Source organism: Oryzias latipes, chromosome 23 (assembly GCF_053564925.1).
Source record: "Oryzias latipes strain Hd-rR chromosome 23, Olatipes_Hd-rR_3.1".
Lineage (NCBI taxonomy): Eukaryota > Metazoa > Chordata > Actinopteri > Beloniformes > Adrianichthyidae > Oryzias > Oryzias latipes.
This window is the reverse complement of record NC_136259.1, coordinates 4,352,325-4,365,106: the sequence shown is the minus strand read 5'-3', so window position 1 is coordinate 4,365,106 and position 12,782 is coordinate 4,352,325. Positions and strand designations below refer to the sequence as shown.

Below are 12,782 nucleotides of genomic sequence, written 5' to 3'. Positions count from 1 at the left end.
TTGCACTACAGAAAAGAAGGATCGTACAAAAATGAGGGTTATCAAGAACATAGTAAATAAATAAGTTATCAGAGTAAGAATGGTTGAATGGCTGACCAATAGAATGAGTGATAGCTGTTTATTTCTCTATAGAAGTCCATGAAATTTTGGCTTCTTGGAGCCAGCAGGTACTGGTTGAAACGCTGGGGGGGGGGGGGGGGGGGGGGGGGGGGGGTCACTCAGTCCAGTTCTCATGTACAGTCAATGGTGACACCTAATGGGACTTGAGCACGTATGAGTGAATGATAAGGAATGTCCTCTACAGGTGTGATGAGCCTTTGTTCTTGTGTGGATTTATGTTCATAAACCTTCATCCACGTTGATTTTCCGTTCTGTTCACTTAATATAATAGTGAGAACCTGCATCGATCCGTGTATTATAATGATCTGAGGGGGTTTTGCTCCTCTTTTCAGCCACTTTTGAACTTTTTTTCTCTTTTTCATTGAGCTTTTTCCCATCCATTCTCGGGAAGCTTTAGCTGGTGTCCTTGCAGGTGTTCGTGTTTCCCCGCACAGCGAGTCATGTGATAGCGGGCCAGTGAGGGGCTCTGAATCGGCTTTCAGTAACATGACCTTGCAGTTCAGGTTGTAGCCCGCTGCACTGCTCTGAGCAGATTTACGAGGCGCCCTGCAAATAAATCAGGATGCAATAAGAAGGCGGGTCAGACGCAAACGGGGCCAAAGTAGCTGTCTGTACCGTTTACTAGCCTCCTGGGCGTGTCCTGAAATATAAAAACTTCCCTCAGATCTGGAATCTGCTTCTGTGTTCTTGGAAATGTTCTGGAATGAAATGTGACCCAGGTCTTAAAAATAGAAATGAACCTGGGGGGTCTGATTATCTGCGTGTCACAGGTACTGGGGACGGGGCCTCAGTGTAATGTTTTCTATTCTGTCACTGCAGGTTACCTGGGCTACACCAGCGGTCTGTCCCTCACCTGCATGGTCTTCTTCCTAGGAGCGGTACGTTTTTTAGGATCCAAATAAAGATATTTGGTGTCTTTTATGTATTTTAAGTAAAATTGTCTGAATTCATTGCTGAATGAAAACCAGTTAAAGAGTTAAAACCTAATAAAATCAATGTGTTACCTTATCATTCTTCTAATTTAGCCTGGTTTACTCTCATCAGACATCGAACGCGATTTGACTCAGAAATTATTTTCTCAAGCAAAAGAAAAATAAAGTTTTTTTGACTTGAATGACATCCATGTTGAGGAGGTCTAACACTTAAACATAATGTGGCTGTGAATTCAATTTAATCAGGTGAATATTTTAATTTAAGTTTATGCTTTTTTTCAGCAAACTAAACGGAAAAGAAGTGAATTAATCTTTAAAGATTTATTAAACTAGAAAATCAGGAGCTCTGGAATCAAATTAGCACTTTGTTTCTTTTACCCTTTAACATCTGAGCCATCGCCGGTGACGGGAAATAACAAACGCTCCTCCAACTACCGTAACTTTTCAATCGCTTATGCAATTTACTGTAATTCCAGCAGATTCTAAAAGGCATTGCGTAATATTTAAAGGCTGCTTTTCTCAGAACCTGCTAGAATCATGTTGCCTGCATAAACAGTTAAAGAGTTACGGCTGTCGAAAGGACAGTGTAGTCAAAGCTCAGGGGTTAACGGGTCGACACATTTATGATATCCCTGAGTTGGTCTTTAAAAGGATTTTTTTTTTCTTTAATTTTGTATAAAGTTAGATTGACACCTGGAGCAAATATTTGAAATATGAGAAACTTCTGGAAAAGGCCAGAGCAGGGAGCCGAGCTGCTGGTTTAGGATCAGAGACCATAAAGCCGCTCCGACAGGTTCCACTGGAAGCAGCAGGAAAGTTTTGAATCTCCGTTCAGCTTCACTGCAGAAACGTACATGAAACATGACACTGCAGTCGTCTTTAAAGCAAACAGGGCAGGCGTGGAATCCATAAAAAGGATCTCCACCAACTTTCCTTTGCTCCTCATTTGACCTTTAATGACCTTTCCCACCATGACTGGTCTGCTTGACTCTGGAAGGTTGATGTTCAGACGTGCAGCAGTCTGTAAGCTCTGTTGTTTGTGTTACTGCTCCTCTGTTTGGCCACCTTAGCAGGTCCTGAGTGTGTAACGTCTTTCACAGAACAGTGGGCATCCATGCTGACCTCTCTGTTCTTCCAGATGATCTACAAGAAGACCCAGCTGCCCTGCCCGCTTCCCTTCTTGACTGACAAGGCAAACATCAGTATGAACATCTCTGACCTCCACAACGTCACCAACGACGACGACGACGACATGTGCACGCCAAAATACTTTGTGTTCAACTCACAGGTGAGTTGGAGGAAAACCTGCAGCCCAAACTCTGATTTGCCTCCGTTTGGTTGGTTTCACTCCATCCGACTTGGCGTGAAGCGGTGTGTAGCACAGAAGCAGCAGAGGATTCGCTGAGTCATGTTATGGAAAGGTAGAGCGATCTGGGCGCGTTTGCAGCCTTTGTGCATGTGTGCTCATGGATTTACAGATTTACATCTGACCTTCGTTATAAACCTGGATAAAGACGTGAGCTGACGTTTTTAAAGCCACTGCAGACAAAAGCTTATTCATGCTGAAGTGACTCACACTGTTGCTGAGGAGAGGCGGGTTTTCAGGGCCTCTTAAAAAGGAGCACTGACCTTCAATTACAGCCCGCTGTCAAAGAAAGCCTCTCCTGTGTTTGCCTCAGATTACACAACTGGCTGTTGGTTTATGTAACTTCATCATGGCATCATCTTCAGCTCATTTCCAACGTTTTTTCCACAGACGGCGTACACTATTCCTATCCTGGCCTTTGCCTTCGTCTGCCACCCTGAGGTCCTGCCCATCTACAGCGAGCTGAAAGAGTAGGTTCTCCTCTTCCTCCATTGCTGACAAACTGCAGTGATTTCCTAAAACAAACCCTCTGATCTTCAGAAGATCGAACTTTGATGTTTTTACTGAGAATTTAAATGGTTCTCTTATGCAGCTTCAGCATGAAGATCAAAACAACAACACAGCTAGAAATCCTTTCTATGAAGGCATGTTTTAATGTCTAAGTGTGTGTCTGCACATTTGTGTCTTTGTGTGTAACCGCATGTGTGAATGTGTTTTTGTCGCTGCGTTTGTCACTGTCTGCATACACGTACGTGCGTGCGTGTGTGTGCATACACGTGTGTGCGTGTGTCTGCATACGCGTGTGTGTGTGTCTGCCTACACGTGTGTGTGTGTGTGTGTCTGCCTACACGTGTGTGTGTGCGTCTGCATACGCGTGGGTGCGTGCGTGTGTGCATACACGTACGTGCGTGCGTGTGTGTGCATACACGTGTGTGTGCGTGTGTCTGCATACGCGTGTGTGTGTGTCTGCCTACACGTGTGTGTGTGTGTGTGTGTGTCTGCCTACACGTGTGTGTGTGTGTGTGTGTGTGTCTGCATACGCGTGGGTGCGTGCGTGTCTGCATACACGTACGTGCGTGCGCGTGTCTGCATACACGTGTGTGTGCGTGTGTCTGCATACGCGTGTGTGTGTGTCTGCCTACACGTGTGTGTGTGTGTCTGCATACGCGTGGGTGCGTGCGTGTGTGTGCATACACGTACGTGCGTGCGTGTGTGTGCATACACGTGTGTGTGTGTGTCTGCATACACGTACGTGCGTGCGTGTGTGCATACACGTACGTGCGTGTGTGTGTCTGCATACACGTACGTGCGTGCGCGTGTCTGCATACACGTGTGTGTGTGTGTCTGCATACGCGTGGGTGCGTGCGTGTGTGTGCATACACGTACGTGCGTGCGTGTGTGTGCATACACGTGTGTGTGTGTGTGTCTGCATACACGTGTGTGTGTGTGTGTCTGCATACACGTACGTGCGTGCGTGTGTGCATACACGTACGTGCGTGCGCGTGTCTGCATACACGTGTGTGTGCGTGTGTCTGCATACGCGTGTGTGTGTGTCTGCCTACACGTGTGTGTGTGTGTCTGCATACGCGTGGGTGCGTGCGTGTGTGTGCATACACGTACGTGCGTGCGTGTGTGTGCATACACGTGTGTGTGTGTGTCTGCATACACGTACGTGCGTGCGTGTGTGCATACACGTACGTACGTGCGTGTGTGTGTCTGCATACACGTACGTGCGTGCGCGTGTCTGCATACACGTGTGTGCGTGTGTCTGCATACGCGTGGGTGCGTGCGTGTGTCTGCATACACGTACGTGCGTGCGCGTGTCTGCATACACGTGTGTGTGTGTGTCTGCATACGCGTGGGTGCGTGCGTGTGTGTGCATACACGTACGTGCATGCGTGTGTGTGCATACACGTGTGTGTGTGTGTCTGCATACACGTACGTGCGTGCGTGTGTGCATACACGTACGTGCGTGCGCGTGTCTGCATACACGTGTGTGTGCGTGTGTCTGCATACGCGTGTGTGTGTGTCTGCCTACACGTGTGTGTGTGTGTCTGCATACGCGTGGGTGTGTGTGCGTGTGTCTGCATACGCGTGGGTGCGTGCGTGTGTGCATACACGTACGTGCGTGTGTGTGTCTGCCTACACGTGTGTGTGTGTGTCTGCATACGCGTGGGTGTGTGTGCGTGTGTCTGCATACGCGTGGGTGCGTGCGTGTGTGCATACACGTACGTGCGTGCGTGTGTCTGCATACACTTATGTGCGTGCGCGTGTCTGCATACACGTACGTGCGTGTGTCTGCATACGCATGCGTGCGTGTGTCTGCCTACGTGTGTGTGTGTGTCTGCATACGCGTGGGTGTGTGTGCGTGCGTCTGCATACGCGTGGGTGTGTGTGCGTGCGTCTGCATACGCGTGGGTGCGTGCGTGTGTGCATACACGTACGTGCGTGCGTGTGTCTGCATACACTTATGTGCGTGCGCGTGTCTGCATACACGTACGTGCGTGTGTGCGTGTGTCTGCATACGCATGCGTGCGTGTGTCTGCATACGCGCGTGTGTCTGCCTACGTGTGTGTGTGTGCGTGTGTCTGCATACCCGTGCGTGTGTGTGTCTGTCTGCACATGTGCGTCTGCGTGTGTTTCCATTTTTTTTCTTGAATACGTTTCTTTTTCTTGGATCGCTTTGGTTGTGTTGACCGTGGTGAAGCTCCTGCCAGCAGAAGCAGAAGTTTCAGGGTCAGAGGCAGAGGCTTAAAAGGACAAATATCGTTGATTGTTAGTCCCAAAACGTGGATCAAGGCTCGTATCAGACCAGTCGTCTGTCTGACCGCTCCCCCTTCAGCCAAAATTAAAAAGTCAACTTTCTTTTTACTAATTGGGATGTTTCCAATAGTCGAAAAGCAGAAAAAAAGCTCAATAGAGTCTGTAGAGATAAAAAGTTAGTAAAACTGTAGAAGGTTTTGTTTCTTGTGAGATATCTGACGTTTGCAGGATGACTTTCATACTTTGCTTGAGGTTTTAAGGCCAACAAAAGCAGAGCGGTCCAAACCGGTTTCAGTTCCGTTTCCATGTTTCTCTGCAAACAGCCGCAGCCGCAGGAAAATGCAGAGGGTCTCCAACCTGTCCATCATGGCCATGCTCATCATGTACATGCTGTCGGCGCTGTTTGGTTACCTCACCTTTTACGGTAAGATACGCCCTTTTGCTCCCACCAGGACGCCCCCCCCCTCCTAACGTCCACATGTCTACGCTCCACAGGTAGAGTGGAAGCTGAGCTGCTCCACACCTTCACCAAGGTCTACAAGTTTGACACCTTGCTGCTGTTGGTGCGTCTGGCTGTCCTGACCGCCGTCACGCTGACCGTGCCCATCGTGCTTTTTCCCGTGAGTACGCCACGCCCTCTCTCTGACCTCTATGGCAGCCTGTTGTTTTGTTTTTTTTGGGGGGGGGAGCATAATTGGATTTGCGTCAGAGCACCTGGCTGTTCAGGAGACGCACAAACACGTCCCACCCCTGTAAATCGAGCGTTACGGCCGCTCTGCGCCATCTTCTTCTGGATGCAGGGTTGTTGATTTTTTTCCACCTATTTTGTGAAAAAGGAGGACTTTATGTCCCCACACCTCTGAATCCCTACAGTCCACGCAGGCCTTCCCTGAGGAGTCAAAGGTCACGTCCGCTCACCTCATCCTCCAATCATTCCCGCCGCTTTTGCTTTCCACCTCCTTTTATGGTGGCGGGATAATTTTAGCGCGTCCCCTATCTGACTCCAGGACAACGGTGGAGGTTCTGTTTTTAGCGCTCCAGCACATCATTTATGGCGCTGTCCTGCACTGGCGGGGAGCCGCCACTGGGGGGCAGCAGAGCCGCTGCTTTTACTCCGGCATCACTGGGAAAACCGCTGAGCGAGAATGATGCAGCACAATGACCTGTCAGGCATCTGCGCTGTCATGCAGGCGCACACGCAAGACATGAACACTGCAGAGGAGAGTGGAAAAACACCCGACCGCCTCCTCAAAGCACATGAGGGGGCTGCAGACGGGGGGGTGGGTAGACATTCCTCCACATATCTGGTCTTAAAAACTCCCCCAGAGCTTAGAAATTAAAGAAACAAACGCTGGAACCGGATGATGAGAGGGGGGGGGGGTGTTATTAAAGTTCTGTTTTTAGAGGAATCTTTTTGTAGCTTCATGTAGCTTCAGAACTCAGTGGGAGTCTGCCTTGGTTCTCAGTGTGGGACAGTCCTGACTGTGTTAAAAAGATCCTAAACACTTCAGCTGGACTCAACAGTAGAAGCCTTGAACATAGAGTTGGACCCGTCCTCTGTAGTTACTGACTGGAGCTTTAAACTGCTGGTTCTGGAGATCCGCGTCTTCCTGTGAGTCGGCGTGCTCAGTTGCTGTGGAACAGCAATGTGCCGCATTGATGTGCAGAGTTGGGGAGCTTTAATGAACTCGTTAAACTCGGTAAATTCAGCAGAGCTGCCCAAACCTTCTCTGGGTTTCCATGTGACCTTTGAGTCACGGCGCCGTCCTCTTCTGCTGCTGCTGCGGGTAAATGTTGGCGACCTTCAGCTGGAGATTAAGGTGTGAGCTGTGTCTGCGGCTGCCCTTGGCTCCCGTGGGGTCCTGTGGGAGAGAACAGCCCCGGTACAGTCGGCGGGGGCTTTGCCTGGATTCTGCTCATAATGGAGGGGGGGGGGCTTTATGTGGAGGCCGACATGTCCCGGTTCTCAGGCCACGGCCAGAAGCTCAGACCGGGGGAGGGGGCTGCGGTTGGTCGTGTTAACACCTACATCAGTGCATTGAACATACCAAAGCCTCAGTGGAGAACCAAACCCAGCTCCAGTTCAAAGGTCTCTGCATACACCTGCGTCTGCACGAGTGCAAACGCAGGTGCGTGTGATCGGTTCTGTGTTAGTGTGTCTTTTTGTGGCCACGGAAATGCGACTGCCGTATGTTGGCTTTGTGTGCGTGTGTGTGTGCTTGTCTGTGTATGCAAGTGTGGCTGCGTCTCTGTGTGTCTTCTCGCATGTGCGTGTATACATGTCTGCCTGTATTTGTGCGCTTGTGCTTCCATCTGCGTGTATTTGTGTGTGTCTGTATCTCTGTGTTTGCGTGCATGTGTGTATGCACGAGTGTGTGTCTGCGTGTGTCTGCGCAGGTGTGTGTAAATATTCCAGTTTGAAAGTCTCCACTGCAGGTTGACGGTTTGCCGTCTGCTAGTTTGATGCCTCCCAGAGAAATTCATCACTGAGACTCTAGTTTTCCACTTCTGCCATTACTGTCAGACAGTGTGTGTGTGTCTGTGTGCGTGTGTGTGCGCCGGGGGGGGGGCAGCAGACTTTAGAGAGCTCTTCAAAGTCATTTTAGGTGATGTGCAGCTTTTATTTTTAAACATCGTCAGCCCTAAATATCCACTTCCTGTCTGTCACCTTCACATCGGCTGCAGGTTCTATTCCCTGTACAGTTGAAGGAGTCTCGATGTGAAAAGAAACTACTTATGACTCACCTCCCCGCCCCCCTGCTGTCAAGCCCCGCCCCTCCTTCAGTAGTGGCTGATGCAATCCCGTGCCTGCATTGCACTGTGGGAGATAATCTGCAGCCCTCCTGAATGGCAGCGGCTGCTGGAAGTCGGCTGTGTGGCCTGATAACCTGCAGCGCCTCGGCTCTGCTCGAACCTTTAACTTTTCACCCAGTGAGGACTCCAACCCGCTGCTTTAGGAAGACGCTCAGTAACCGTGACGCTCGAAGTTTGAGAAACGGTTTACAAAAACCCAGAAACGGTCTGAGCTTCTTTAGCTTCCCTCTGGGCTTCAGCTCTCTAACAGGATCCTCTGTGTTTGCTCAGATCCGCTCCTCCATCAACATGCTGCTCTGCAGCGGCCGAGACTTCAGCTGGATCCGCCACATGCTCTTCGCTCTCGCCATCCTGGCCTTCAACAACACGCTGGTCATCTGCGTCCCCAACATCAGGGACATCTTCGGCTTCATCGGTCAGTCCCGACGCCCCCCAGACGCGAACACGACAGACGTCTTCACCTCCTCCATGTTGAATGTCGAGTCTTTCAGACTTGAACCAGTGAGGACGGCTGGGTAGCACCAGTAATGTCCAGAATCAATTCCATTCACTACAGCTTGGATCGATTCCATTTGCGATTTTCTTTTATTCTCCGATTCAATTCGATTTTGAGGATATTAATGTGATACAGTTCACTTACTGTAACATTTTAAAAAGAAGAAGCTTCAACAAAAAGGTGCAGATCATTCTGCTCTGCCTCTCCTGGAGGCCGTTTCAGTTTGGCCACTAGGTGGAGCTCTATAGCATTACACTTTATTCCAGAAGATTTGAGCAAAAAAACTGCTTTTCAGTTTAAAGCTGTTCATTTAGTCAGCAATGGATGTTTAGGTCGACTGAGCGTTAGCATTAGCCGTCCTATGGGAAATCCCATTATGCGTTAGCATCAAGCTAACAAACTTGTGTTTCCTGCTGTTTTGCGTTAGGTCAGCGGAAAAGGAAAGGCATAAAAGATCAATCTCTACTTTTATAGATCGATTATTGATCGATTTATTGATTTTATCAACCCAGCCTCACGTTACCATGAAGTATGGGCGTGTCTGTCATGCATGGATTGTGTAAGTTTTATTGGTTGAATCTTTCTTGTCCTTTCAGGAGCTTCTGCTGCCACCATGCTCATCTTCATCCTTCCAGCCGCCTTCTACCTCCGCCTGGTGAAGTCATTGCCGATGCTCTCCACACAGAAGATCGGCGTAAGTGCTCCTTCGCTGTTTTAGCTCCTCCCACAGGCTGGCGCCGTTCACCTGCAGACGCTGACTCTCCTCTTCTTCCTCCTCCACCTGTCGCTGCAGGCCGCCATCTTCCTGGTCGTGGGGATTTTCTTCATGATCGGGAGTTTGTCGCTCATTATCCTCGACTGGATCCACAACCCGCCAGGCTCTCACAAAAAACACTAAACCCGCCCCCGCCCCCACCTATCTGCGTCATGTGGAGCCAGGACTCCACGGAGGAGCGGTGTTTTTTTTCATCGTCGTTTTTTTAATGTGACATAACCGAAACAACTGAATGAAAAGCTGGAGAACAAACTTTGCTGTAAAATGTTGCCCCATCATGAAGTTATCACCCCTCATCTATGAAGAGACTGGGCGTGTCTGCAGCCTCACCTGCTGCAGGTGTGTGTGTGTGTTTGTTTTGAGGGGCTGCGGAGTCTGCGCCCTCCCACAGCCGAGGGGCGTTCAGAGAGCAGAAGCACTTGGAGCAGGACGCTTCACTACCCTCCTCTACATGCCAATGCATTTCAACAGTTAGAAGATGTCACGCAGTGGGAGGAGCCATCGAGCCCCACCCCGGCGGTTCGAATTCCAACTGTGAAGCTACGTTTACGAGGGACCTGAACAATCTCACCACCAAGACGTGCCTCCGCCGTGTAAAGTAGTCCTTTACGGCCTTCCAGTAGTTGGTCTTTTTATGCTGAAATATTTATCAGGAGCGGAAAAGAAGTGACATCACTTCCTGCTGTTACAGATCGCAGAGAACAATCTGTCAAAACACCAGATAACACTAAAAAACAGTCGCTGTTAGCATTTCTGTTAGAAGCTTTTTAAAAATACCACAACATTTCCACACTGTCCACAGAATTTTCCGCACAATCATTTTTACTGTTTCAGTTACAAGTTGACCCTTTGACACTGTAGAGGTCGCGCGCGACACAAAATGATGCACGTTTTTCTGTACTATCGGAACTCTTCGACTGTTAACGCAAGTTCCATTAATCCATTCTGAATTCTTTGCTTCAGTCACTTGGTTTTTCGCATAAATCAAGCTAATCTACGAAAGAATAACGTAATCGCCTGGAATGACGTTAAAATATTTGCGTCAACGGTCGGAGAGTTGCGTTTATTCGAAAAACGCTAACACTGGAGCCCCCGTGTTTAACAATCAGTGAAGATGTTTCGTGTAGAGGTCGTGCGCGCGACACAAAATGATGCACGTTTTCTGTACTTTCTTAATTCTTCAACTGTTTACGCAAGTTCCATAAATCCAACGGATTCCGAAGCAAAGAAAAAAAAAGCAGCTTGGCGTCAAATGGTGCCAGGCCTTTTTTTTTTTTCTACGCTTCAGAGTCACTTGGTTTTTCGCGTGAATCAAGCTAATCTATTAAATGAACGTAATCCCCTAGAATGACGTTAAAATATTTGCGTCAATGGTCGGAGAGTTGCGGTTATTCTAAAACCGCTAACACTGGAGCGCCGGTGTTAAAGGATTAACTGAAATGTTTTGTTTCTAAATGTTACGCAACATCACTGCTGGATCAAGAAAAAGACGAGCTAACATCGCAAAAACACGATCTAAAATGGTCCAACCACAGATTTTAAAGTCGACAGTCAACAAGTCAACAGTTCTGTTTGCCGATCAGGGTAAGCATGCTAGGACAACTCAAAAAAACGCTAGCTAATACATGCTAACTTGACTTTTTTTGGTGGTACGAGTGTTGATACATCGCTAGCTCTCTTGCAATGTCTCTGTAGTTAATAATCCGACGGTTTTTTTTGCTCGTTTTTTAGTTTTAGTCTTGGTTCTTGTGCAAGATGACTCATGAAATGTTTTATCTCTAGCTAGCTAAGAAACGCTCAGGTTCTGAACCAAATCCCTTTTAACGAGTCGGGCACAAACCTGCCAAGAAGTGACAAACGTTTGAAAGTACGTAGAAACTCATTTTTACTCGACTGATCCACAAAGTTTTCAAAACTGTAATGTTTCACGTTCAAAGCTCACATTAGGTTTTGCTTTCATTGACTTTATTTTGAGCCTTTGTCTTAAAATTTTACCCTTTTTATATTTACTCTGTGACCTTCCAGATCCGAGATCTATCCAGCATTTCCACTGCGTTCGCCTAACAACCCCCCACCCCCCGAGGAAATGAAGCAATAAGAAGGGATTTAAGCCTTAAAGTAGCAGTAAATTAGTGCTGCACTAAACACAAACTTCTCAGTGAGATCGATACGACAACCAACGCCGACGGTAGGCTGCCAGGTCTTCCTGTCAGCTCTTTTTTTAACGTTCCCCTGACTGTGGTTCTGAGCGGGGCGTGCCGCTTCACTTCAGGTTTACATGTCCGCATCGGTGCCTTTTGGGATCGTCCCTCTCGCCGCCTTCAGCAGCAGACCGCAGCCGTCGGCAGAACCTCTCGTCGTTCGCGTGTCGCCAACACATCCAGCCAAAGTGGACAACTTTATAGATCTTTTGTGGATCTAAGTATGTGAAAGAAATGGATATTTCAAGTGAAATAGTGTATTATGTGCTTTGTTTTTTGGACAACTTTGGTCTTTTTTTGGACAACTGTACATGCTGTGTAAATATTCTTGATTGGATGGTACTGCAGCGCTCGCAGCATGTGAGCGGGTCGTTGGGGTAGATGTACCTGAAAGTATCAAACAATCCAGTGTTTTAGTACATTATATATATATATATATATATGTTTGTGTTAGTCTCCTGTGTTCTTGCTGTATGACAGTAGCCTTTCTTTCATCTGATGCCTGTATATTTGTAGAGATGCTCATGTCTGAACCTCTAGTCTGCGTTCAATCAAGAGCCGACTTCTTCACAAGCTTCTCAGAAAGAGCCAGAAACGATCCGGTGTGAGAAAACATCAGACGCCGAGGATCGCCGCGCCGCTGGAAGAGCAACAGCTGTGAAAATGTGGCCTTATTTTCCTTCCATGACGTTACTTGAAAGTTCTCTGCAGCGATGAAGTCAGCAGTCTGGGTCCCGCGGGTGCAGCCGTCGCTGACTCTTCACCTGAACCCCTCTCAGGTGTTTGAGGCCTTCATGGAGTTTTAACCTCATTTGCGTGATCGGCTCAGGCTGAAGTGGAGCAGAGAGGGCTGATGGGAGGAGAGGTGAAGAATCAGTGTTTGTGGATCAGGCTGTAATTTATCCAAAACAGATGGAATGTTTGGGGTTTTTTGTATCAAATATGCTGTTTTTCTGTATGATGAACAATAAAAAAAAAAATGGCCGGAGGAACTGTTTAGTTTGGCGTTTATGATTTGTTCTGTGCAGAAACTCTGAGGAGAGGCCTGTTAGTGTTTACCAAAGCAGTGTTACTCCTCTAACTGCTGTCTGGATGAGCCACGCTCTTGGCATAGCAATAAGGTGATATTAGGCCTTCAAAATAAAGTGCTGCTTCTGTTTTTTATCGTCTACTGTAGACATGTAGCACCTGCCTCAATCATACAACTCCAATGAGATTTCATAACCGTCCTTATTTACCGTCATTTTAAGCCAGAAATTGTTCAAGTTGTTGCATAAAGGTGACTGGAAAACTTTATGTAACCCTTGTGCTATCC

General features: G+C 48.0%; 1 protein-coding gene across 4 annotated transcripts in view; it reads left to right on the top strand.

The window, feature by feature from the left end:
• slc38a4 (solute carrier family 38 member 4) overlaps nt 1–12,459 on the top strand; it is a 28,435-nt gene extending 15,976 nt beyond the window's left edge. For all 4 annotated transcript variants that reach the window (XM_011490891.4, XM_078941682.1, XM_020714244.3 and 1 more), the window contains exons 9-16: nt 940–998; nt 2,191–2,340; nt 2,809–2,888; nt 5,505–5,605; nt 5,677–5,801; nt 8,266–8,410; nt 9,088–9,185; nt 9,285–12,459. In XM_011490891.4, coding sequence (XP_011489193.1) covers nt 940–998; nt 2,191–2,340; nt 2,809–2,888; nt 5,505–5,605; nt 5,677–5,801; nt 8,266–8,410; nt 9,088–9,185; nt 9,285–9,389 — 863 coding nt within the window. In that variant the 3' untranslated portion in view covers nt 9,390–12,459. The remainder of the gene's footprint in view (nt 1–939; nt 999–2,190; nt 2,341–2,808; nt 2,889–5,504; nt 5,606–5,676; nt 5,802–8,265; nt 8,411–9,087; nt 9,186–9,284) is intronic.
• Nucleotides 12,460–12,782: the final 323 nt, after the last annotated feature.